Source organism: Ornithorhynchus anatinus, chromosome X2 (assembly GCF_004115215.2).
Source record: "Ornithorhynchus anatinus isolate Pmale09 chromosome X2, mOrnAna1.pri.v4, whole genome shotgun sequence".
Lineage (NCBI taxonomy): Eukaryota > Metazoa > Chordata > Mammalia > Monotremata > Ornithorhynchidae > Ornithorhynchus > Ornithorhynchus anatinus.
Genome location: NC_041750.1, coordinates 8063696 through 8086821, shown reverse-complemented (window position 1 = coordinate 8086821; position 23126 = coordinate 8063696). Strand labels below are relative to the sequence as shown.

Sequence of the window (23126 nt, the reverse complement as noted above, 5' to 3'; positions counted from 1 at the left end):
AAGCGGAGATCCTCTCCTGGTCTGGCCTGTCCCGTCCTGTCCTGTCCTCCCCGGCCCTCTCGCCACTGTCTCCTTCGCCCATCCGGCCCGAGGGTTCCGCCACCATGTCCGCCTCGGCCGTTTTCATCTTGGATCTGAAGGGCAAGGTCAGGCGGGGCAGGAGGTGTCGCTTGGTCTCCCCCCAGGGCAGGGTCCCAGGTGTTCCCGGGGCCCGGCTGGGGAGGGGAAGAGGAGGAGCGGAGAGCAGGGGAAAGCCAGGCCCGGGAGGGGTTTCTCTGGCCACCCCCTCACCCGACCTTTTCCCCTTCCCCTCCCCCTCCCACAGCCCTTGATCAGCCGTAACTACAAGGGAGACGTGAGCATGGGGGAGATCGACCACTTCATGCCACTGCTGGTGCAGAGGGAGGAGGAGGGGGTGCTCACCCCGCTGCTAACTCACGGCAAAGTGCACTTTCTCTGGATCAAGTACAGCAACCTTTACCGTACCCCGCCCGCCCCCGGCTAAACCCAGGGAGCCCGGCACAAGTGGGAGGTGGGATTATAGGATGTGGGCAGTTCTCTCCACTGCCCACCCCACCCTGGAAGTGTCCCTGCCCTCCCCCAGCTGTGTCCGGACCCCGAGCAGAGGGCCTGCCTGGTCACGGAGTGCAGGGAGCACAAAGAGGCCTTTTAGGGGATAGGGAGCCAACAGGACTGGGCTGGGGTTTGCTTTGCTTGGAACTCCTCAGGTCTGGTTGGCCCGCGTGGGTGTGCAGCCCAGACCTCGGCTGAAAAACGCCTGAGGGGAGAGGACCCGGGGCTCCAAGGCCTCCATAAGAGCTAGCACCCATGGGGGTGAATCAGCATCCCAGGAAAAGAACAGAGGTCCAGAGTGGGGAAGGGGTCGGTGGAGTTGACACTCGCCTACCCCCGCTTCCCTCTCAACTCACTTTCCTTCCCCCCAATCCAACATACGCCTGTTTCCTTAACTTCTTGCTGACCAGTGGTGGCGACCACACTAAAGAATGCAAATGCATCTCTGGTCTACTCCTTCCTTTACAAGACTGTGGAGGTAAGTTTCCACATACACACATACACACACAGGGTGAGGGGGTGAAAGAGAGAGGGTAGGGGCCTGAACCTCTACCAGTCAGTCAGTGGCATTTATTGATCATCTGCTGTGGGCAAGACAACCGTTATAAGTGCTTGGGAGAGTACAAAGGGTTGGTAAACATAATCAGTAGCATTTATTGAGCACTTACTGCATGAGGAGCACTGTGCTAAGTACTTGGGAGAGTAATAATGATAATTATGGTATTAGTTAAGGGCTTACTACTTGCCAAGCACTGTTCTGAGCGCTGGGTTAGATACAGGGTATTCAGGTTGTCCCACATGGGGCTCACAGTTTTAATCCCCCTTTTACAGATGAGGTAACTGAGGCACAGAGAAGTTAAGTGGCTTGCCCAAGGTCACACAGCAGACAAGAGGCTTAGCCGGAATTAGAACCCATGTCCTCGGACTCCCAAGCCCGTGCTCTCTCCACTAAGCCGCACTGCTCATACAGTAGAGTGCAATAGAATAGAGTTAGTAGACATCATCTGTGCCCTCAAGGAGTCCAGTGGGGGAGATCACTAAAATAATATACAGACAGGAGGAGGAAATAAAAGGGGATAACTGTGAGTTAATGCTTAAATAGTAGGGTATGTAAAATATGTGCAGAAGAACAGTAGGTGGTTATGGGTACGCAAGTGCATAGTTGGTGAGAACAGAAATGAATCGATGATGGTATTTGTTAAACGCTCACCATGTGCCAAGCGCTGTTCTAAGTGCTGGAGTAGATACAAACTAATCAGGTTGTCCCACGTGGGGCTCACAGTCTTCATCCCCATTTTACAGATGAGGTAACTGAGGCACAGAGAAGTTAAGCGACTTGCCCAAAGTCACACAGCTGACAAGTGGTGGAGCTGGGATTAAAACCCATGACCTCTGACTCCCAAGCCTGTGTTCTCTTAGTGGTCACCCCCACTACACTGCTTCCCATGGTAGCAATGGTATTTATTGAGTGCTTACTGTGTGCAGAGCACTGTATTAAGCACTTAGGAGAGTCCTACAGAGTAGAGTTGGTAGACACTCCCCACCTACAACAAGTTTACAGGCTACAGGGACTGGGGAAGGCCTCTGGAAGAGTGGCTTCGAAGACGGAGATGGCTGTAGTCTGGGCAATTTGAAGAAAGGAGGGAGTTTCAGGCAGGGAGAAAGGTGCGAATAAGATTTTGGAGATGTGAGAGATGAGGAGGTGGCATGTGGATAGAGCACGAGTCTGGGAGTCAGAAGATCATGGGTTCTAATCCTGGCTCTGCTACTTGTCTGCTGTGTGACCTTAGGCAAGTCACTTCACTTCTCTGGGCCTCAGTGACCTCATCTGTAAAATGGGGATTGAGACTACGAGTCCTACGTGGGACAGGGACTGTGTCCACATGATTTGCTTGTATTTGCCCCAGTGCTTAGTATAATGCCCGACACATAATAAGCGCCTAACAAATAGCACAGTTATGGGAATGGGAGAGTTTAAGAGGAACAAAGAGTCCAGGTTTAGAGTAAAGTAGAGGCTGGTGAGGAGACTGATGCAGTAGTCAAGCTAGTATAGTCTAATGCCTGGACAAGTATGGTGACCATTTGGTTGGAAAGGAAGGGGCGGAGCCCAGAAATGTTGTGGAGGAAAATCCCAGCAGGATTTAGGGAGAGACTGAATATGGGGATCGAAGGAGAGTTAAGCATTCATTCATTCAATAATATTTATTGAGCGCTTACTATGTGCAGAGCACTGTACTAAGCACTTGGAATGTACAATTTGGCAACAGATAGAGATAATCCCCGCCCATTGACAGGCTTTCAGTCTAATCGGATGATATAAGGATGATACCAAAGTTGCAGGCATCAGAGACAGGAAAGAGGGCAGTATTGCTAACTGCGATGGGAAAGTTAGATGGAGGAGAAGATTTGGGTGGGAAGGTGAGGAGTTCAATTTTGGACATATTGAGCTTGAGCCATCAGTGGGATGTCCAAGTAGAGATGTCCTGGAGGCAGCAGGAGATGCGAGACTGCAATCAACCGGTTGTATTTATTGAGGGCTTACTGTGTGCAGAGCACTGGACTAAGCGCTCGGGAGAGTCCAATACAACAGAATTTGTAGACAGGTTCTCCCCCCACAACAAGCTTACAGTCTACAGGGGGTGCTTACTGCAGAGGTGAGGGGTGGGGGTTAGCGAAGTACATTTGGGAATCATCGGCCTGGAGGAGGTCGTTGAAGCCATGAGAGTGGAAGGGTTCCCCGAGGGAGCGAGGGTAGATTGAGAAGAGAAGAGGACCCGGAATAGAGTCTTGAAAGACCACCACAGTTAAGGGGTGGGAGGAAGAGCTGGTGAAGGAGATGGAGGAGCAGAAAGAGAGAGAGGAGACCCAAGAGAAAACTGGAGCTGGAGTTCAAGACCCTTGGTAGAGACCAGGGCTAGGAGGGCCCCCTCCCTTGAACCCCTTGGGTGGGGAGGGAAGTGGCATTATTCATTCATTCAGTCGTATTTACTGAGCACTTAACTATGTGTGGAGCACTGTACTAAGCGCTTGGGAGAGTGAAATATAACAAAAAAAAAATAAATAATATTCCCTGCCCACAACGAGTTTACAGTCTAGAGGGGAGACAGACATTAATATAAATAAATAAATTACAGATATGTACATAAGTGGTGTGGGGCTGGGAATGGGGATGAATAAAGGGGCATTAAGATGTTTGAGGATGAGGGGTTGGGAGGAGGAGGAACCCCAGAGCTGAGAGGGTTCTGAAATGGAGGGCCCGACCACCTCCCCCTGCACCCCTCCCCCAAGATGGACAGCACACCTTCTCTTTTCTTTAATGATTTCCAAGGACATAATCCCCTCCCCTGCACGGTGGATCAGTCATTCCAGTGTTTTACCCACCTGGTGGGCCAGGAAGTTCTTCCTTGTTTCCAACCACAATCTCTCCTGCTGCAATTTAAACTCATTTCTTGTCCAATCTTCGGTGGACCCGGAGGAGTCCTTCCACCGCTCCAGTAACACCCTTTTAGAGACTGGGAAACAGTGATTCTGTCTCCTCTCTGCTTTCTCTTTTCTGGTCTTAACACCTCCAAATAAGAACATAAAAGCATCAAAACACGTACCAAGCCATCCCCCATCGGAACCATGGTCCATCCATCCCAAGACGACTGTCTTCTACAGGGGCACCAAGATGATTGGAGGAACTGTGGGGTAGACTGTCCAACACCTCCAACATTCACTCTAGTGTCCCAGTATAGTCTGCTCTTCCATGGACTATGCTCTTCCAAGCTCTTCCCAGTCCCTTTTCAACCTGCTGGTATTTCTGGCTACACAACTTCCATGGAAATGAGTTCCATACGTTCAACCATGCTGGATGAAGTCTTTCCTTTTGTTTCTTTTGAACCTGCTACCTTCCAGCTAAAATGGAAGTTACCTCACACTGGGAGAGAGGTGTGAGTCTGCGGGGGGGGGGATTTGGAGAACAACTATTCTGTCTTTTCCTCTGTTCACACCCTGCGTGGTTTTGTATTTTCAGTCCTGGCCCCCCCACCTGCGTCCCTGCAGTCTGAAGAGTCCTGACTCTCTCAGTCTGTCCTCCATCCTCCTGACCATTTTCTCTATTTCTGATCCTTTCATCATGATCATCACTCCACCCTGGGACCTCTCTAGCCTCTCTTCCCTTATGTTAAAAATGTGGTGACCAGGACTGAGCCCCAAACTCTAAATGGGTCTATCTGGCAAGGGGAAAGCAGATTCGTCACATGGAGTAGTTTGTCGATGGCGTGTCCAGGAGGACTGGTCACTGTTCCGTTCTCCGACCAACCCTCATTAGACCCCCAAATGAATGTCAGCCATGCACTCTGACCCCAGGGTCACTCTGCACCGCACTCTGCACCGCACATTGCCAGCCTATCCCTTATCAGGATGAGATTCAGTGGACCTATGGCCCGATCCCTGGTTAATTAAAATTTGTCAAGCGCTTACCATGTGCCAAGCACTGTACTAAGCACTAGAGTACATACAAGAAAGTCAGGTCCCACATGGGGCTCACAGTCTATGTAGGAGGGAGAACAGGTATTGAATCCCCATTTTGCAGATGAGGGTACTGAGGCCCTGAGAAGTTATGTGACTTGCCCACCGTTACACCGCAGACAAGTGGTGGAGCCGGAATTAGAACCCAGGTTGTCTGCCTCCCAGGCTCTTTCCATTAGGCCACTCTGCTTCCCAACGTTTTCAAGGCTCTCTAAATTCCTATCCCCCTGCACCCATCATAGGACACCGTGAATCTGCCCTTGTCTCTTCTTCCCAACGCATCATTAGAGATACCGAAATGAAGCCAGCTTTGACTGTGAGCCCTGTGTGGGACAAGGACTGTGTCCAGCCTGATTAACTTGTATCTAGCACAGCACTTAGAACAGTGCTTAACACATAGTAAGCGCTTAACAAGTACAGTAATAATAATAAGCCAGCCTTGAGACTATTCCCAGTGGGATCCCATTCAATAAATTCTCCCACTCCCTCTTCTATCTCCTCCCCACCTGCCCCCTTCCCAAGAGGATGCTAAATCTGTTGCTGGGACCTAATAGTAATAATTATGGTACTTCCTAAGCGTTTACTCTGTGCCAAGCCCTGTTCTAAGCACTAGAATAGATACACGTTAATCAGGTTGGACACAGTCTCTGTCCCACACGGGGCTCACACTCTTAATCCCCATTTTACAGATAAGGTAACTGAGGTGCAGAGAAGTGAAGTAACTTGCCCAAGGTCACACAGCAGATGTGTAGCAGAGCTGGTATTAGGACCCAGATCCTTCTGATTCCCAAGCCCGTGCTCTATCCATTGTGCCACGCTGCTTCTCATCTGGGAGCTCAGCTGCACCCCACTAGAACAACAGTGGATTCGACACCCCATTATCCCAGCTTGTCAGCAAGTATGTCACAGAGGATTCGTCGATCAATCGTATTTATCGATCGCTTATTGTGTTCAGAGCACTATACTAAGGGTTCCCTGCCCACCAGGAGCTTACAGTCTAGCAGAGGAGACATACATGAAAATCAGTTATAGATGTGATCGTAAGTGCTGTGAGGCGAATATCCCGCGCTTAAAGGGGACAGATCAAGGGGATGAAGTCAAAGATAGTTCTGCATAGTATGGAGGAGATGGAGCTGGATCCAGCACTTCCTCCCAACCCCATCTCCCCCGGCCAGGTGTTCTCCGAGTACTTCAAGGAGCTGGAGGAAGAAAGTATCCGAGACAACTTTGTCATCGTGTATGAGCTACTGGATGAACTCATGGACTTTGGCTTTCCCCAGACCACGGACAGCAAGATCCTGCAGGAGTGAGTATCATCCGTCCCTTCCCTCCCCCCCTCATTGGCTCACCCCCAGGAAGCTGGGACCTAGCCCAGCCAGAGGGGTGGGGGTGGAGGAGAACTCGGCCAGGATTGGGTTCTGAGTCCAGGGAGGGGATTCCTAGCAGGAGGGGGTATGTGTCGTCAGACCCAGCCCCCTTAATCAATGAAAAGTGCTATTTATTGAGCACTTACTGGGGGCAAAGCACTGTACCAAGCACTTGGGAGAGCACAGTACAACAGAATTAGCAGATATGTTCCCTGCCCATAACGACCTTAGAGTCTAGAGCCCCCCTCAATCAGTTAATGATACACACTGAGAATATTCTGTTTGTAAACACTGAACTAAGCACGTGGGAGAGTACAATAGTTACAGGACATGAACCCTGCTGGGTGATGTACCTGGGGAAGAACAGCAAGGGAGAGGAACACAGTCATTTACAGCTAGAAGGAGAAATGGACTTAGACAAGTGAGTGCTTTAATATGGGAGATAAGTTGATATGGGGGTGCTACTCTCCTCCCCACTTTCCAGGGGGTTCCAGCTGAGGAGCCTCTCCCCTTGCCATTCTTCCCCAGGTACATCACCCAGCAGGGCAATAAATTGGACACGGGCAAATCCCGGGTGCCCCCAACAGTCACCAATGCTGTGTCCTGGCGCTCCGAGGGTATCAAGTACAAGAAGAACGAAGTCTTCATTGATGTCATTGAGTCTGTCAACCTGCTGGTGAGTGCATGGGGGTGGATGAGGTTGGATGGGAGGAGAGTCAGAAGGGGAGGAAACAGCTGGGGAAGCATGACCTTCACTAACACCCTACTCCCCCCATCCCACCCCTCAACCTGACCCTACTACCTCAGGTGAATGGCAACGGCAGCGTGCTGCTTAGTGAGATCGTGGGCACCATCAAGCTGAAGGTCTTTCTGTCGGGGATGCCAGAGCTGCGACTTGGCCTCAATGACCGCGTCCTGTTCGAGCTCACGGGACGTAAGTCCTGGGGTGAGCCTGTGTGGACCACCCCCTCTCCCCTCTCCACCTCCCCCTTGTAGTGCTGAATGTGAAACTTCAGAGGGGTTGGGATCTGAGCGGTGACCCCTCCCTATTTCCAGTGTGCGGTTTGCCCTGAATTTGGGTAGGAGGGTTAACATCATTATTCCCGGGGCCCGTGACGCAGTCTCGGTGACAGACAGGAGGATGTTGGAAAAGAATTGTCAGCTGGTGGGATGCTAGAGTTTTTTCAACAGAAAGCTGAGAAGCAGCGTGGCCTAGTGGAAAGAGCGCACAGGCCTGGGACTCAGAGGACTTGGGTTCTAATCCTGGCTCTGCCCCTTGTCCGCTGCGTGACCTTGAGCGAGTCACTTCGTTTCTCTGTGCATCAGTTCCCTCATCTGCAAAATGGGAATTTAATACCTGTTCTCCCTCCTACTTTGACTGTGAGCCCCATGTGGGACCTGATTACCTTGGATCTGCCCCAGCGTTTAGTACAGTGCACTTAAAATACCACAATTACTATTATGTTGTTATTATTCTCTTGCACCCAGAGGTGCTGGAACAGTGAGTCATTGAGCCCCATTCTTGGGAGCTAACAGTTTCCTTTCCTCTGAGTTCCAGGCAATAAGAACAAGTCCGTGGAGTTGGAGGATGTAAAGTTTCACCAGTGTGTGCGACTCTCTCGCTTCGACAACGACCGCACCATCTCCTTCATACCGCCCGATGGTGACTTTGAGCTCATGTCCTATCGGCTCAACACGCAGGTGGGAGTCCTAACCCTGATCTCCACCCTCCTTCTTTGTCCCTTGTCTGGTGGGGGTCACGGCCCTTCCTTGTGCTGCCCCCCCACACCCCCCTGCCGTGTTTGAGCCCCTTCTGGCCCCCTCCATCCACAGGTGAAGCCCTTGATCTGGATCGAGTCTGTCATTGAGAAGTTTTCACACAGCCGTGTGGAGATCATGGTCAAGGTTAGGCCTGTCTCTCCTCTCCTCCCTCCCTCTCATCCCCACCCTGCCTTTAAGACTAGGCTTCCATCTCTCTGTCGCTGTGCCTCTCTGCCTGCTGATACCAAAAAAATCCACGGGGTAAGAAGTAGATGCCCAAGTGCCCTAATGTTCTCAGGTTTCCCCCACGGACTTGGAACTGATGCGGGGGGAGGGCGGGAACCCTGGGCATGTGGGTGGTGATGGGGGCTTGGGGTGGCGGCCGCATCTTGGCCGGGACCTAGAGCTCAGCCATCTTCGTCCTCCCCTCTACCTGCCCCCAGGCAAAGGGTCAGTTCAAGAAGCAGTCCGTGGCCAATGGAGTAGAGATTGCTGTCCCCGTGCCCAGTGATGCCGATTCTCCCCGCTTCAAAACCAGCGTGGGCAGCGCCAAGTACCTGCCTGAGAAGAACATAGTGATTTGGACCATCAAATCCTTCCCGGTGGGCACCACCCCTGCCCCTTTGCTTCCTCTACCTCACACCTCCCATCCCCCTTCGACAATTCCTCACCCCTTTCTATCTTTCCCTTTTCCTGCCTCCCCAGGAGATACCTTGGGATGTCCAGGAAGCAGCAAGTTTATCCTGGAAACTCCTAGGATACTTCATATAGCCTGGAGGGGTAGGGGTGGAAAACGTAGCCCTGTGGACTGAGCCGTTTTATGCCCTAACCTCCCCGATCTGGCCTCAGCCACATCGAACTCATCTCTGTCTCCCTGTTTGTTGCACCCCCTACCCCATCCTCTTGGTGGTTTGTCAGGGCGGGAAGGATTATCTGATGCGGGCTCACTTTGGCCTGCCCAGCGTGGAGAAGGAGGAGATGGAAGGCCGGCCCCCCATCTCGGTCAAGTTCGAGATCCCATACTTCACTGTCTCCGGCATCCAGGTGAGGGGGCAGAAGTGGAGAATAGAGGAAGGAGTATGTGCTTCTCCTGGGGGAACCCCCTACCCGGGGAGGCGGAGGGAGGACTTTAATCTCTCGTCGGAAAATAGTAATTAATAGTTATGTTTTTTTGTTAAGCGCTTACTATGTGCCAAGCAGTGTTCTAAGCGCTGGGGTAGATACAAGGCAATCACGTTGGCCACAGTCCCTGTCCCACGTGAGGCTCACTCTTGATCCCCATTTTACAGATGAGAGAACTGAGGCAGAGAAGTGAAGTGACTTGCCCAAGGTCATATAGCAGACAAGTGGTGGAGCTGGGATTAGAACCCACCACCTGTGACTCCCAAGCCTGTGCTCTTGCCAAAGGACCATGCCGTTTCCCAAAATGGGGGTTCAGGAAAATGGTGGGTTGGTGTGGGAGCTGGCCCCAATCCCCAGATGTTCCAGCCCATTCATAGGCAATCCACCAGCCCCTCCTACCCCTGCCCTCAGTAGTGGTTCCTCATAGGTCCGGTACATGAAGATCATTGAGAAGAGTGGCTACCAGGCTCTTCCTTGGGTCCGCTACATCACCCAGAGTGGGGGTGAGTGGGTGTTCGGGAGTGGGGAGAGAGGATACATTGAAATGGGGGAGGTGGGGGAGATTGTCTCTTTACCCTTTCTGAATGGATCCCTTCCTCTCCTCTTTTTCTTTTCAGATTATCAGCTCCGAACCAATTAGCCAACAGAGATGGAGTGAGAGGGGGGCTGGTTGGGGGCAACCTGGTGTACGGATCCCAGGCTGTGTGTGTGTGTGTGCGTGTGTGTGTGTGCGCGCGCATGTGTGTGCGTGTTTGTGTATCTCTCCTTTTGTCCAAACCACTAGGGCCTAAGGTATGACTCATTCTTTCTGAAGTCCCTTCCCCTCAACTCCTTTCCACGGGGAGGGGGGCTGGGGGAGGCTGGCTCTGTACTTTTCCAATTCCCTCCGCAGTCGGCCTGCCCAGCCCCCACCCTCTCAACCCTTGGCGGTGTCATTGAGTTTGCAAGCCCGCCTCATCTCACAACCTCCATCCCTGTTCCTGACTCTGTGCCTTCAAATGAACCGGCAGCAGCCGATGTGGCATTCCACCCATCCCTTCCTCCCCACAAAGACCCTTTGCCAGTTTCTTCTGTGAGCCCTGGTAGGGGGCAGAGAAGATAGTAGTTCAGGAGCAGATATGACCTAGGTAGCGGGGGGTGGGAAGTGGCGGGGGGGGGTGTCATGGGTTTTAACTAATGGATTATAAATTGAATGGTGTCCGTTGTACTCCGTCATGCCATTCGTGCCTGCTCACGGGACCCGGGAGGGTTGTCTCTATCTGTTGCCGAATTGTACATTTCGAGCGCTTAGTACAGTGCTCCGCACATAGTATGCACTCGGTAAATACGATTGAATGAATGAAAGGGAGCAGCGGGTCAAGTCACCTTTGGTTTTGGCTAACTGATTAAAATAAGATTGCGTTCCCTGTGCCGTGCTCAGTCCGTGCCTATCTGGTTGCGGGCGGGGGGAGGGAGAGGGTTTCAGGGAGCTGGGTGCTAGCACGACGGAGGGGAGCGCGACCCCAGAGTCTTGGTTAACGTTGAACGAGACGGTGCCTTGCACGTAGCGGCATCTTGTTTGCGCTTGGGAAGGCGGGGGTGGGGGCGGGGGAGAGGCTCCTGGGAGGCCGGGAAGGGGTGGAGCGCCAAAAACAGCGTCCTCCTGCTTTCCCCCTCCTCCATTTTCCCCCCCGGCTCCTGCAGATCCGAACGGCCTTAAAACTATTCCAACCCCCAGGGTTGCGCTAAACTGAGCGGAGAGGGGCCGTACCCTCTCCTTCACCCCTGGGGTCAGTTACACCGCCCACCTCTTTCCCGCCCATCCCGGGCGTTTGAAACTCAAAACCCCGCCTTTCCCGGCCTTGCCTACTGCCTGCCCGACCTCCCCTGGCTACCAGCGGCCGGGCCAATCAGGAGAGGCGCTGCCCCGGAGCCTCGTGCCCATTGGCTGGCAGGGTTGGGCCCCCGTTGGGTCGCTCAAAGGCCACCCAGAGGTGAGGGGAGGGAGATAACGGGCCCCGATCTACAATGTAGCGATTCTGAAGAAAAATTCAGCCGGTGGGCAGCGCCCCCCCCGCCCTTCACACACGTGGGGTGGGAAAGCTCCACCCCCTCCGCCTCAGTTTCGGCCCAGGCCCGGCTGCTTGTCGCCACCGCGTCTCTCTTGACAGGGCTCGGAGTTGGACCCCGCCCGCCGAGGAGGAGGGAGAGTGAGTGTCTTAGGGGCGTGGGCCGGGAAGGACAAGCCGGGGACGGTCTGCACCCCTCGCCACTGCTCGGCTGACAGGTGGGAGGAGCCGGGAGGGCGGGCTGGGCGGCCGGTCGGCAGACGGACGGGCGGGCGCGGAATCCCGGGCCCCCGTACGGGGTAGCGGCGGGCTTGGCGAGCTGAGAGGCAATTGGAGAGACCACCAAACCTTCCCCGAAACCGTTGAGAACCCTCTCCGCCTCCCCGACCCCCTTAGGAGTAGCCGGCTTGAACAGCCGTCTGGAGCGTGAGTCGAAGATGCTGCGGGAAGACGAGATCCGCGCCGGAGACCGGTTAAGCGGCGCCGCCGCCCGGGGTGACTTGGCCGAGGTGCGGCGCCTCTTACACCAGGAGTTGGTGCATCCCGATGCCGTGAACCGTTTCGGCCGCACCGCGCTGCAGGTGAAGGGGGCGAGGGGTGGGGGCGGGGCGGGCCGGAGAGAGGATCACCGGAGGTGCTGCTGTCTGGGGTTTGGGGAATCCTGACGTCTGGGGTGGCCCCCTGGAAGCGGTACGGGGTTGCAGGTAGGTTCCCCACCCCGCTGCCGTTCGGCAACTCCTGTATTTTCTAGTGCTGCCGAAGCGGGAAGGCTTACGGGACTGGGGTTTGGGGGGCGCCTGGGGGAGTGGCCCTCTCCCCCCCCCCTTCGCGCGCACCGTGCTCTTTGGCAACCCCCCCCCTTTCACCCCGGAGCTGCTGAACGTGGGAGAGGTCTCAGACTCTTCTCTTCTTGTCCCAGACCATGATGTTTGGTAGCTCTCCCATTGCCCTGGAGCTACTGAAGCAAGGAGCCAACCCCAACGTCCAGGATGCGACGGGTACGACACCCGTTCACGATGCTGCCCGCACCGGCTTTCTGGACACCCTGCAAGCCCTGGTGGAACACGGGGCTGACGTGAATATACCGGATGCCGAGGGGTCCCTGCCTTTCCATCTAGCCATGCGTGAGAGGCACGTCCCCGTGATGGCCTACCTGGCCTCACGAACCAAATTCAAGCTCCGGGACCCCGGCAGCCATGATCCACCCGAGCCAGAGGAGCAGCCAGGGTGGGTCGAGACCCCCGAGATGGCAGACCCCCCAGAGAGGGACTCCCCTCCCACCATGCTGTGACACTGCCCCCACTAGCACCGAGACAACTGCCCCCGAATGCTGGGGGTGGTTGTCCCTTAAATCCTTTCCACCCAATTCCGAGCTGAAGGTGAGGGGGGGCGGGGTGGGGGGGACAGGCTGCTTGAGCTGTCTGTTGTGGCTCATTTGTGTTTGTTCTATCTACGGAGGATTGGGGATTTCTCTCTCATTAACCTCCTCTCCCTTCCCCCCTCCCTTTGTTAAAAGAAAAGGGCAGCCAGTTAGAAGGGAAGGATTTCATTCTAGATGTGGGAGGCCCGGCTAGGGAGGGAACCATTTCTCTGTCTCCCAGGTGTGATGAACGGTTCGTGCTCTCTGGGGTGGGGGGGCTGGGATGTTTTACCTGCCCCTTCCCCAGAGCACACCCTCCTGCCTGCTGTGAGTTCCAGTGCCCTCACTCCAGCCCCTCCCACCCCGTTTCCCAAGACCCGAAAAGGGATGGAAAGAGAGCTGGGCCCTACCCTTTAATCCAGAGTTTGAACTGGGTGAAAAGTTCTAAAGTTCTGTGGGAAGAGGAGGCCAGGAGACTGGGGAGTTTCATGTGTTGTCTATTCCCAGTCCTCTACTTGTACAGTGTTTTTAATTGATTCTATTTATTTTTCTGCGGGGGAAGAGAGAGCTATCGGATGTACGATAACTTAATGTTTTTACCCATTAAATTAAGATTTAACAGCTGGGTTGGAATGCGTGCAATCTGTGGTCCGTTCTGCCCCCCCCCCCCCGAGTACTTAAGAGGCCCCCACACCACGCCCGTTTACCGATCCCGGCTCCGTTCCGCAGGAGCCGGGTCTGGGGCTGCCGGGGCGGCGGGGTGTGAGTGGAGCGGCCCAGCGTGCCGCGGGCGGGAGCGGAAGGGAAGGCCGGAACTCGGGAGTGGGGCAACGGCCCCAGCTGAGTCTTTGCGGTGCGAAAAGGGAGGAGCGGAGGCAGTCACCTCTGGCCTTTCCGCGGTCCGCGTATGGGGCGGACGGGGCCGGAGAGGCTGCGGCTGGAGGCCACGGGCCTTCCCGAGTCCGACTTAGATCCAAGGTTGAGGGCGAGTTCCCCGCCTTCCCCTCAGACGGTTTACGGCGGTGCGAGGCCGAGGGCGGGGGCGGGCAGTGGAAGGAGGAGGAGGAGGGGCGGGAAGACGAAGAAGAGGCCACAGGGCTGGGGGAGGGGGAGGGCGGGGCTTGGCGCCTGCGCAGTGCGAGGAGTGGCCCGCCATGCCGGAGCCGCGCGGCTCGTCCCCGCTGCGGGTGAATGCGGCCTTCGCGGAGCGGTACGGGCGATATCGGCAACGCGAGGAGCTGCAAAGACGTGAGCGCGGGGGCGGCGGGGGCGCGGGGAGGGGAGGAGGGGACCCTGACATGCCACCCCACCGCCTTGGCACTGACTCGCTGTGCTCCCCCTGCCCTGCCCTGCCCAGTGAAAGATCGATATGGCGACCAGGTCGACGACGACTCCTCATCTTCCGACTCCAGCGAGGAGCATGTGGTAAGGGACGCCTTCTCTTTCTTTTATTCCCCATGCTGACCCCTCGGAGCCCCGACCCTCCTCTGCCCAGTCCTGAGTACTATGACGGTATTTACCGAGCGACCACCTGGTGCGACGCACCACGCTAACCGCTTAGGACAGCCCCCCGCCGGCCTTTTAATAATAATAATAATAATGTTGGTATTTGTTTAGAGCACTGTTCTAAGCGCTGGGGTAGCTACAGGGTAATCAGGTTGTCCCACATGAGGCTCACAGTCTTCATCCCCATTTTACAGATGAGGTCACTGAGGCACAGAGAAGTAAAGTGACTTGTCCACAGTCACACAGCTGACAGGTGGCAGAGCTGGGGCTCCCGCGTCCCTCACTGTCACCCCCTTCGGCTACTGACCCCTGTGCTCGGGTCCTTTCTGCGTCTGACCTCATCTCCACCCCCTTCTCTCCGTCGCAGGAGTTCGACCCCCGGCTGGAACGGGACTTCTACCGAACTCTGTCCTTGCTGAAGAAGAAAGACCCTTGCATCTATCAGAAGGAGACCACCTTCTACGAGGGGAGAGGTGGGTCTGGTCAGGGGAGATCTCTCCACTCCACCCCTGGGTCCCATTCCCCCACCCCCTGTCACCGGCGTCCCCATCCCGTTTTTTTTCCCCAACTCTCTGAGCCCCTGTGCTCTCCCCCCTTTCCCTTCATAAGTTCTTGTCACTCTGGGGATGCAGAGTCTGCCTCTGACAGTGAGCATGAGGAGGAGGAGAAGAAAAGACAGAAGAAGGAGAAGCCCATGTACCTGAAGGACTATGAGAGGAAGGTCATTTTAGAGAAAGAAGGGTGAGGAGACACGACTGGCTTTGCGGGGAGGTTTTGGTGTTTAAGTGCTTACTAGGTGTCGAACACTGTCCTAAGCACTGGGATAGGTTGTTCCATTTCCCACCTCCCAACCAGGCACCAACTCCGGCTGGTGTAGGAAGGGACAGGAATAATGCCAACTCCCTAGAAACACCCTGTAGCGGTGCCAGAGGGCGATGGACCTTAGCCTTAGTGTACTCTCCTCCTCCCCCCACCCCCCCCCCCCCCGACCCCCCAGCACACACACACAAAACACACCACTGCTCAGGCCCTCAAGCTCCATGTTTTCAATCCTCTCGTAGCAAGTATGAAGATGACGAACATTCAGACAGTGGGGAAGCTGCAGGGCAGAAACACCAGGTGAGGCGGGGTACCTCTGGTTTGAGAGCTGGGGAGCCTGCTAGGCTGTGGGAGGGAATTGGGGGGGGATGGGGGGGATTCTGAAATATGTCTTTCTGTCTGGTAGGCCATCTCCCTCAACTATGTCGAAGAGCAAAAACAAATCAAGGAGAGGTAAGTTTGAGGGCAAAGGAGGGCAGTGTCTGGGTGGGAAGGCCTCCTGGGTACCCTCGGTGCTGAAACTGCTGTCTTCCTCGTGCCCGCAGTTTCCGTCAATTTGTGGCAGACAGCGATGGGGAGGAGAGCGCAGGCGAAGGGGGATCCAGCTTGCTCCAGAAAAAGACCCAGACCAAAGAGGAAAAGGTTGGGATGAGACGGGCCTGGGGGTTGGGGGCTAGTCTTGGGGTGAGGCTGAGAATGGGGCCTTTGAGTCCCGCCCCGCCCCCCCCCCCCCCCAATCCCTGATCACTTCCCGCCCCCGCTGCACATGCCCCCCCCCCCTCCTTTTAGGCCCGGGAGGAGGCCGACTACATCGAATGGCTGAAAGGACAACGGGACATCCCTCCTGAGGAGGAATTGAAGGAACTGGTAAGGACTTAGGCCTGCAGGGGTGGGTCTTGGCTATGACGCCTGTTGGCTTGGACCAGGTCGTTACTAAAGTCTTCTCAGTGAGGGGGGGGGTCCTCAAATGTGCTATCTTTGTTAAGTCTAGGATCGAGTTCTCAGTATCGCATTTGGCCCTTTGCCACCTCCTAAAATCCGACCTGCTTCGGGAACCCTTCCCTGCTCGATTACCCTGCCTTTCTAGTTATGCCACCCTCTCAGCCACCACTGCCCTTATAGATTGATCTGCTTGTGTGTTACTGATTTATTTATCCCCTTGGGCCCATTATTTCTCTCCTCATCCTTAACCATGGTTTATCTGTGTCTCCCCCATTAGATTATAAACCTCTTAATGGGCAAGGTTCTTGTCATTTTACTTCTATTTTACGTTTCCGTGCCCCAAGGACAGTACTCTACATCCATTAAACTGTCAGCTTTTTGAAGGCAGGGGTCATGTCTTTTCACTTCATTGTGCTATACTCTCCCAAGTGCTTTGCACAGTAAGCGCTCAGTAAATATAATTGGCTGGTCTTAGTCCATCCTGGTCATATTGAGCCTCCTGACCTATGTTCCTTTCCCACAGACCCATCTGAAAGAGTATTGGAGCAACCCAAAACTGGACGAAGGGGAGAAATTCCTGCGGGATTATATCCTGAATAAGGGTTATGAGGAAGAGGAGGAGGAGGAGGAGGAAGATGAGGAAGAAGAGGAAGAGGAGGACAGGTAGGAGTCTGGCAGCTTAGGCCCAGGGTCGGAGCAGCGTGGCCTAATGGAAGGGGAAAGGTCTAGGAGTCAGAGGACCTGGGTTTTAATCCCAGCTCTGCCACTTGCCTGCTTTATGACTTTGGGTAAAGTGCTTCTCTGTACCTCAGTTTCCTCATCTGTAAAATGAGGGTTCAATGCCTGTTCCTCCTCCTACATAGATTGTGAGCCCACGAGGAACAGGAACTGATTACCTTGTATCTACCCCAGCATTCAGAACAGTGCTTGACACATAGCGAACACGTAACAAATACCGTAATAATAATAAGCGCCCTGCTCTATTTTCCATCACCAGGTTCGCAGGGGCTGGGGGCCAGCTGGTGCTTCAGGACTCTTCCGATGAGGGGGAGCTGTTTCTGAAAAAGCAGGAGGACTTTGAGCGCAAATACAATTTTCGCTTTGAAGAGCCAGGCTCTGAGGCGGTGAGGTTCCCAGCCACAGATGTTGGCGGGGGAAGCAGGGGGACGACTGGAACTGGACCCCGTGGAGTGGGTGGGGACGTAGGGCCGGGACTCAGCTGGCCCCGTTGGTCCAACGACAGGTGATGACCTACCCTCGGACCATCTCCACCTCAGTGCGCAGGAAGGACGAGCGGAGGAAGGAGAAGCGGGAGGAAATGCGGGAGCGGAAGAAGAAGGTGAGCAGCAGGCTGCCTGGCAGAGAGAGGGGAGGGGCCCGGTCGACTGGGCCCGGGCATCATCCCATCTGCTCGACCCTCCACAGGAGAAAGCCAAGAAGCAGGAGGAGCTGAAGCAGCTAAAGAATCTGAAACGGCGGGAGATTCTGGCCAAGCTGGAGAAGCTGCGGGAGATCACGGGCAACGAGACGGTTGGCTTCAATGAGGATGATCTCGAGGAAGACTTCGATCCTGCCCAGCATGACCAACTCATGCAGGTCTTTGTCTGCCCCAGACATGAGCGCAACGCCTGGCTTGCCTACCTCTCACTTGTGTTCACTAGCTCCTCGGTTCCCTGAGGGTGGCGGTTGTGGCTGCCAACTCCATTGTAACGTAATTTTCTCTCATCCCACGTGCTCAGCACACTGGAAGCACCCAAGAGATACCATTGATTGATTCATTAACTGATTGATTTGAAGGGTAGGTGAAAGTCGGGATGGCGGGGTACCGCCTGTCCTGGCCTCGGCCGCAGCTGGGCTCAAGTGACCTCCTCCCTCCCCCCCCCCCCCCACAGAAGTGTTTTGGAGATGAGTTCTACGGCGTCGGTGAGGAAGAGAAGCCACAGTTTGAGGAAGAGGAAGGACTTGACGATGGTGGGTCCTGCTGGGTCTGGGCCCAGATGGATTGTGGGAGGGGTTAGGGTCAGGGCGGGGATGGCACCATTATCTTCTCTTCCCCTGCAGAGGAGTGGAATTGGGACACATGGACGGACACTGGGGGAGGCAATGAACTTCACTGTGAAGACCCCGACTTCAATGTAGGTCCAAGTGCAGTCCCCCGGTATCCAGGAGCCCTCCTGCGGGGGAGATAAGTAGCTAGGCCCGAATTCCCCCATCAGGCTCTTTTTGAGGCCCATGATGGTGGGAAAAGACCGTGTGTGTACATCTTTGGGCCGCCCCAGCTCCGTTCTGACAATGTCCGTCCGCCCCACCTAGATGGATGCAGACTACGACCCCAGCCAGCAGCCCTGGCCGGCCGGGAAGAAGGCAAAGAAGATGAGGATAGGAAGAGACGCGCTGCAGCTGGGCAAGAAGAAGCGGAAATCCTACTTCGCACAGGCCATGACAAGGGAGAAGCCATCTTTTGACCCAGGTGCACTTCCTTTTTGACACACCTCACCATCCTTTTCACCTTGTCACCCCACCCTGGGTGGGTGTGTAAGGCTTAACCCTAGGGATGACAGGAGGCTGGGCACTGGGCTGTAAACTCCTCAGTAATCCAGGTGTACTAAAGCCCTTTTTTTCCTCCTCTCCCATCCCTTCCAGAGGCCAGGACCTTTGAACAGTACCTGGACGAGTTCTACCAGCTGGACTACGAGGACATCATCGATGACCTGCCCTGCCGCTTTAAGTACCGCTCTGTCCTGCCCTGTGACTTTGGCCTCAGCACTGAGGAGGTGCCCATCAGAGAGGGCGATGTGTGGGGGAAGGGCCGGTGGGAATCTGATGGGGAGGTGCCCCGTCGGTGCTGCGGACACCCCCACCCCACGACCCTCCTCTCCCCACGCAGATCCTGGCCGCGGATGACAAAGAGCTGAATCGCTGGTGTTCGCTGAAGAAGACCTGCATGTACCGGTGAGGGTCTGGGCCCGTCTGTTGGGGTGGGAGATTGTCCCACTTTAGGACTGCGGGGGATGAGAGCCGTAATCTCTGTGGATGCAGTTCTGAGCAGGAGGAGCTGCGGGACAAGAAAGCTTTCAGCCTGAAGGGGCAGAACACATGGAAGAAGCAGCAGATTCTGAAGTCCCTGACTACTGAGTAAGATGCCATGTCTACAGATGACCCCCTCCCCCCAGATCCAAGACCCCACCCCTTCTAACCTCGACCCTCCCCCCTCTCCCTCCCAGATCCAAAGATCCCAAGGAAGAGGAATCTCCTGCTGAGGAGGAGGAAGACGACGAGGCGGGGGTGAGAAGCGAGGAGCCTGTAGAGAAGCGGAGCCGGGTGGGGACTTCTTCGGCCGCCGAGCCATCGACCCTGCCCACCCCTGCCCCGCCTGCGGGGTCCGGAGAGAGCCAGAGATCCAGGAAGAAGAGGCTCTGGCTGAAGGCTAAACTGGGAGAGCGGGTGAAACTGGGAGGCCGGGAGTTCAGCCGTGGGAGGCTGCAGGCCTATGGGCTCAATCCCAGGCGCCTTCACTATCGCCAGCTGCTGCGGGAGAAGCGAAAACGGCAGCCCCGGGCCGGCCCCCGACCCCAGGCGGAGGCCTGAGCCCCCAAGATACCGGACTGGAGAGCCGCAGTCCCTGACCCAATTGGGACGGGCGGGACTGGGGCCAGGCTGTAGTTCTCCCTTTCCCTTACCCCGTCCAGGTGCCTGTCGGCGTGCCGTCCCCCCGCCCCAACCTTCTGAGCTAGTGCAGAGTGCAAAATAAACCGATATGCTATTTTGTATATATAATGGGCTGACGCTCCCATCCGCCACCCCGCAACAGCGTAGGGTGACGCGGACTTGAGACAAAGTCCAGTGTGGCCACCTGCTGGATTCCATCGGAGGGCAGGATTGACTCTCTCCTGTGAAATGGGTGCAGAGGTTGAGGCTCCCTAGTCCTAGGTCCAGCAACTGCCCAGATTGTGGCTGAGGAGGATGCCCCACCCCAGAGATGCAGGGGCAGATTTGGTCTGTTGGCAACAAGTGCTGATTTTTTTTGTTTATTCTGGAATTGAAAGTGAGCAGCAGCAGACAATACCCACCCCCCAGGCTTGGGGGGGGCGGGCGGCGGAGGGGGCTGGTCTGAAGAGTCCCATCCCCTCCGGGGAAATTGATCCTGAGTTTATTGCTTTTGACCCCACCCTTTTAGGGTTAAGGGCCCTGCAACCCTGCTTCCTTAACCATAAATAAAATAAATAGTTCTGTGTGCACCCCCTTTGGCGGGGGATTGGGGCTGGGGGGGAAGGGGGAGAGTGTCCCTATAAAAACACAAAGTCTTCGGAGCTGGAGTGCTTAGCTCTACCCAGCCATCCAGCCCGGGGCTGGGGGGTGGCCCGGACTGTCCGTTGAGTCAGCGGGGAGCAGTGGTCATCCTGGCCATGGCCCTCGGCCACAGTGAACATGGGGTAGCGGGTAGCTGTGGAGTTCAGTGCCTGAGGAGAGGGGGGCCGTGAGTCACCAGTGCTGTCTCTGCCATCCGCTCCCCTGCCCCTTCTGCTTCTCCCACCCTAGGGTGTCCCCTCTCCTTCCCCCTGCCCAGCTTGGCTCACCTGTAGCAGCTGGGAACACAGTGCCTCAAAATCCTTCCTGGTGCCCGCGTAGAAACCAACAGTGCAGCTGGGGTCCATCTTGGCAAAAGGCAGCTTGCGGGGAGCTGTGCAGTGGAATGACTGGAAGGCACAGTCTGGTCAGGGGCTCCCTTGGGCCAAGAAGGGGAGGAGGTGGGGAAAGAGGGAAGAGGAGCCACTGACCTCCAAAGGGAAGCTGTCTTTCATGGTGTCCACACATGGCTGGCAGTAGTGGGGATCCAGATAGAGGAGAAAATCGTCTGCAAAGGCCAGTGGGTGGGGAGGGTGTTAGGGGGCGGGGGAGGATGTGAGGATTGGGAAGGTGAAACGGCCTTGGGCTGGGGGAGGCTGGGGAACCACCCAAGGCTCCCTACCTTGGTAGCCGATGAAATAGAGCGAGTGCTTGGGCTTCCCGCCGATGATGCCCAGGCACGGCTCCATCCGCAGCAGCTCCTGGGATGGAGAAGCCGGGAGCTAAGAGGCCTGCCTCGAGCTCGATGGCCCTCTTTCTGCCCTCCCTCCACCACCCCTTGCTGGCCTCAGTCTGGCACCTTAATGCATGGCATGTAGGCAGGGTTCAGGGTCTCACCGCCCAGACGCACTGGCACCAGGATGATGATGGATTTCCATTCAGCCTCAGGGTCCCCTGGCTGACCGGCCAGCCTGGCCATGTCGGCCTTGTAGACTGAATTGGGGAGGAGTTGGTACAGAAGGGAGGAGTCAGTGAGCAGCTCTGTCTATTCCCCTCCACTGCTGGAAGCGATGCCCCGCAGAACCCATCTTGGACCCCAGGGTCTTGAGAGAATGAGCCAAAACCACCTCCTTACCCGTGCAGTCCTGAGCTACGTACACCACCATGCCGCTCACCTCTGAGCTGCCCTCCACAGCTTTCCTGGGGGGTGGGAGAAGAGGAGGAAGGGGGAGCTCTGAAGGGGAAGGGAGATGGTAGAGCTTGGGCTTTACAGAGAGGGTGGTGGAGGTGACAAGAGTTAGAGGAGGGGAGGTAAGTTCAAAGGAAACTGGACAGGCAGGGGTGAATGGGGGCTGAGGGGCTCTCCCTCCCCCCGCCGCCCTCCTCCCTCACCTACCCTTCCACTTCCCACCCCCGGAGCTCACCTGAGCAAGTGGGCCGTGAGGGATGGGCCATACCAGTCTCCCGCCCTCTTGCCTGAGCCCTGGCCCAGCCTCACCAACCGGTGCAGGCTGAAGGGAGCCTGGGGGTGGTCGGCGAACCATGACACGATGCGCCGATGCTGCCGCTCCTGCTCCTGCAGGACCCCGGCTGGGGGCGGTGGGGCCGGGGACCGGCTGGGCCCTCCGGGGTCACTTTTTAGGAGTCGGTGCTCGCCCGGCTTTGGAGCCGGCCCAGCTTCGGCCCAAATCCAATCTAGGCAGAGAGAGGGAGAGTGGGCGAACGGGGCCGGTCGGCCGGCACCTCCCGCCTTTCCCTTCCCATCCCCTACCCCCTCTCCTGCCTCCCACCTCTGGACAGCAGATGTACGACGAGTCCCTGGGCCAGCAGCATCTGGCCGCTTCGCAGCATGCAACCCCAGCCGCAGTCGGAGGTCCAGGCGCTGCCCTCCAGCGGAGGGAAGTCCCGGCGGTAGGTGAGCCACAGGCGGGACACAAAGTCCCTCTGGAAGGACTCGACATCACCTGAGGGCAGGGACAAAGGGCACCGGTCAGCCTCCGGTAGGGTGCGAATCGGGGGAAGGTGGAGGGGGGCGAGGCTCGCTCACCTTCGGCTTCGAAGCGATAGTGGCGGCCGCAGAGGTGAACGGTGGACAGTTTGCTGAAACTAGGCCGGCTCTTGACCGTCCAGCCTGGAGGCAGAGGAAGGGGTTGGGTGGGAGATGGCCACGGAACCGGTGGAGGGAGGGAAGGGAGGAGGTAAGTGGGGGCGGTGGGGATCCCCCCTTCCACCCCCCCGCCAGGCAAGAGGTTCCCGTAGGCAGGGGGTCTGGATGGGGGCGAGGGCACCCAGGCGGTCGAGTCCACTCACCATATTTCACGTTGTTCCAGGCGGAGAGGAAGCGGCTCTTCAAACGGTCCACCTCATCTGCATCCCTGTCAGGGGGGACCGTTCCCTCCGACCTCCCGCTAGGGCCAGCGCGGTTCCTGGGGCCGGGCGGCTTTCGGCCGTTGGGGCTCCCGCTCCGGTATTGGCCCGCGGCCGGCGACACCGGGTTCATGGGTCCGCCGGACGCGGAGGGGACGGGGCGGGGTCTTCCAGGGGCTGGCGGGGGGGGAGGGGGAGCGGAGGGGGGCGAGGATGGGGATGGGCGCCGGGGCACGGGCACGGGAACGAGGGCGTCGGGGCGGCCCACCAGGCACAGCACCGCCATAGGCACGCCATGGGGGGCTGGGAAGGGGGTGGGGGTGATCCCAGACCCCCCCCACACACATACTTTTCTAATCCGCTCTCCGCCCGGTGCCCCCTTACCTGAGCGCGGGGGTCCAGTCCTGTCATTCAGTCCCGACCGGCCGCGGCGGCCGCCATCTTAACGCCCGGAAGCGGCGG

General features: G+C 56.5%; 4 protein-coding genes across 5 annotated transcripts; 3 read left to right on the top strand and 1 right to left on the bottom strand.

The window, feature by feature from the left end:
* AP1M2 (adaptor related protein complex 1 subunit mu 2) lies at positions 1-10481 on the top strand. Of its 2 annotated transcripts, none has more exons than XM_029052502.2 (12): positions 1-146; positions 326-482; positions 984-1051; positions 6261-6391; positions 6981-7128; positions 7260-7386; positions 8011-8153; positions 8286-8357; positions 8657-8815; positions 9132-9257; positions 9763-9838; positions 9953-10481. In XM_029052502.2, the coding sequence occupies exons 1-12, from the start codon at positions 105-107 to the stop codon at positions 9973-9975; spliced, it is 1272 nt and encodes a 423-aa protein (XP_028908335.1). In that variant the 5' UTR covers positions 1-104; the 3' UTR covers positions 9976-10481. The 2 variants fall into 2 exon arrangements, with proteins under 2 accessions (XP_028908335.1, XP_028908334.1); XM_029052501.2 differs by having other exon boundaries at positions 8005-8153.
* An 825-nt stretch (positions 10482-11306) lies between these two features.
* Positions 11307-13366, top strand: CDKN2D (cyclin dependent kinase inhibitor 2D). Its single transcript, XM_007661306.3, has 3 exons — positions 11307-11524; positions 11780-11964; positions 12303-13366. Exons 2-3 carry the CDS (start codon positions 11821-11823, stop codon positions 12672-12674), a joined length of 516 nt encoding a protein of 171 aa, XP_007659496.1. The 5' UTR covers positions 11307-11524; positions 11780-11820; the 3' UTR covers positions 12675-13366.
* A 503-nt stretch (positions 13367-13869) lies between these two features.
* On the top strand, positions 13870-19787 carry KRI1 (KRI1 homolog). Its single transcript, XM_029053221.2, has 19 exons — positions 13870-13991; positions 14101-14168; positions 14617-14722; positions 14882-14990; positions 15311-15368; positions 15475-15521; positions 15614-15710; positions 15858-15935; positions 16534-16673; positions 17008-17134; positions 17254-17349; positions 17436-17606; positions 17903-17981; positions 18072-18145; positions 18324-18480; positions 18654-18784; positions 18898-18962; positions 19050-19145; positions 19235-19787. The coding sequence occupies exons 1-19, from the start codon at positions 13898-13900 to the stop codon at positions 19596-19598; spliced, it is 2157 nt and encodes a 718-aa protein (XP_028909054.1). The 5' UTR covers positions 13870-13897; the 3' UTR covers positions 19599-19787.
* Positions 19788-20009: 222 nt separating this feature from the next.
* Positions 20010-23126, bottom strand: ATG4D (autophagy related 4D cysteine peptidase). Its single transcript, XM_029053222.2, has 11 exons — positions 23049-23126; positions 22608-22841; positions 22345-22428; positions 22088-22261; positions 21722-21992; positions 21433-21497; positions 21157-21290; positions 20980-21058; positions 20789-20865; positions 20588-20707; positions 20010-20470 (listed from the first exon to the last, which is right to left on the bottom strand). The coding sequence occupies exons 2-11, from the start codon at positions 22795-22797 to the stop codon at positions 20297-20299; spliced, it is 1368 nt and encodes a 455-aa protein (XP_028909055.1). The 5' UTR covers positions 22798-22841; positions 23049-23126; the 3' UTR covers positions 20010-20296.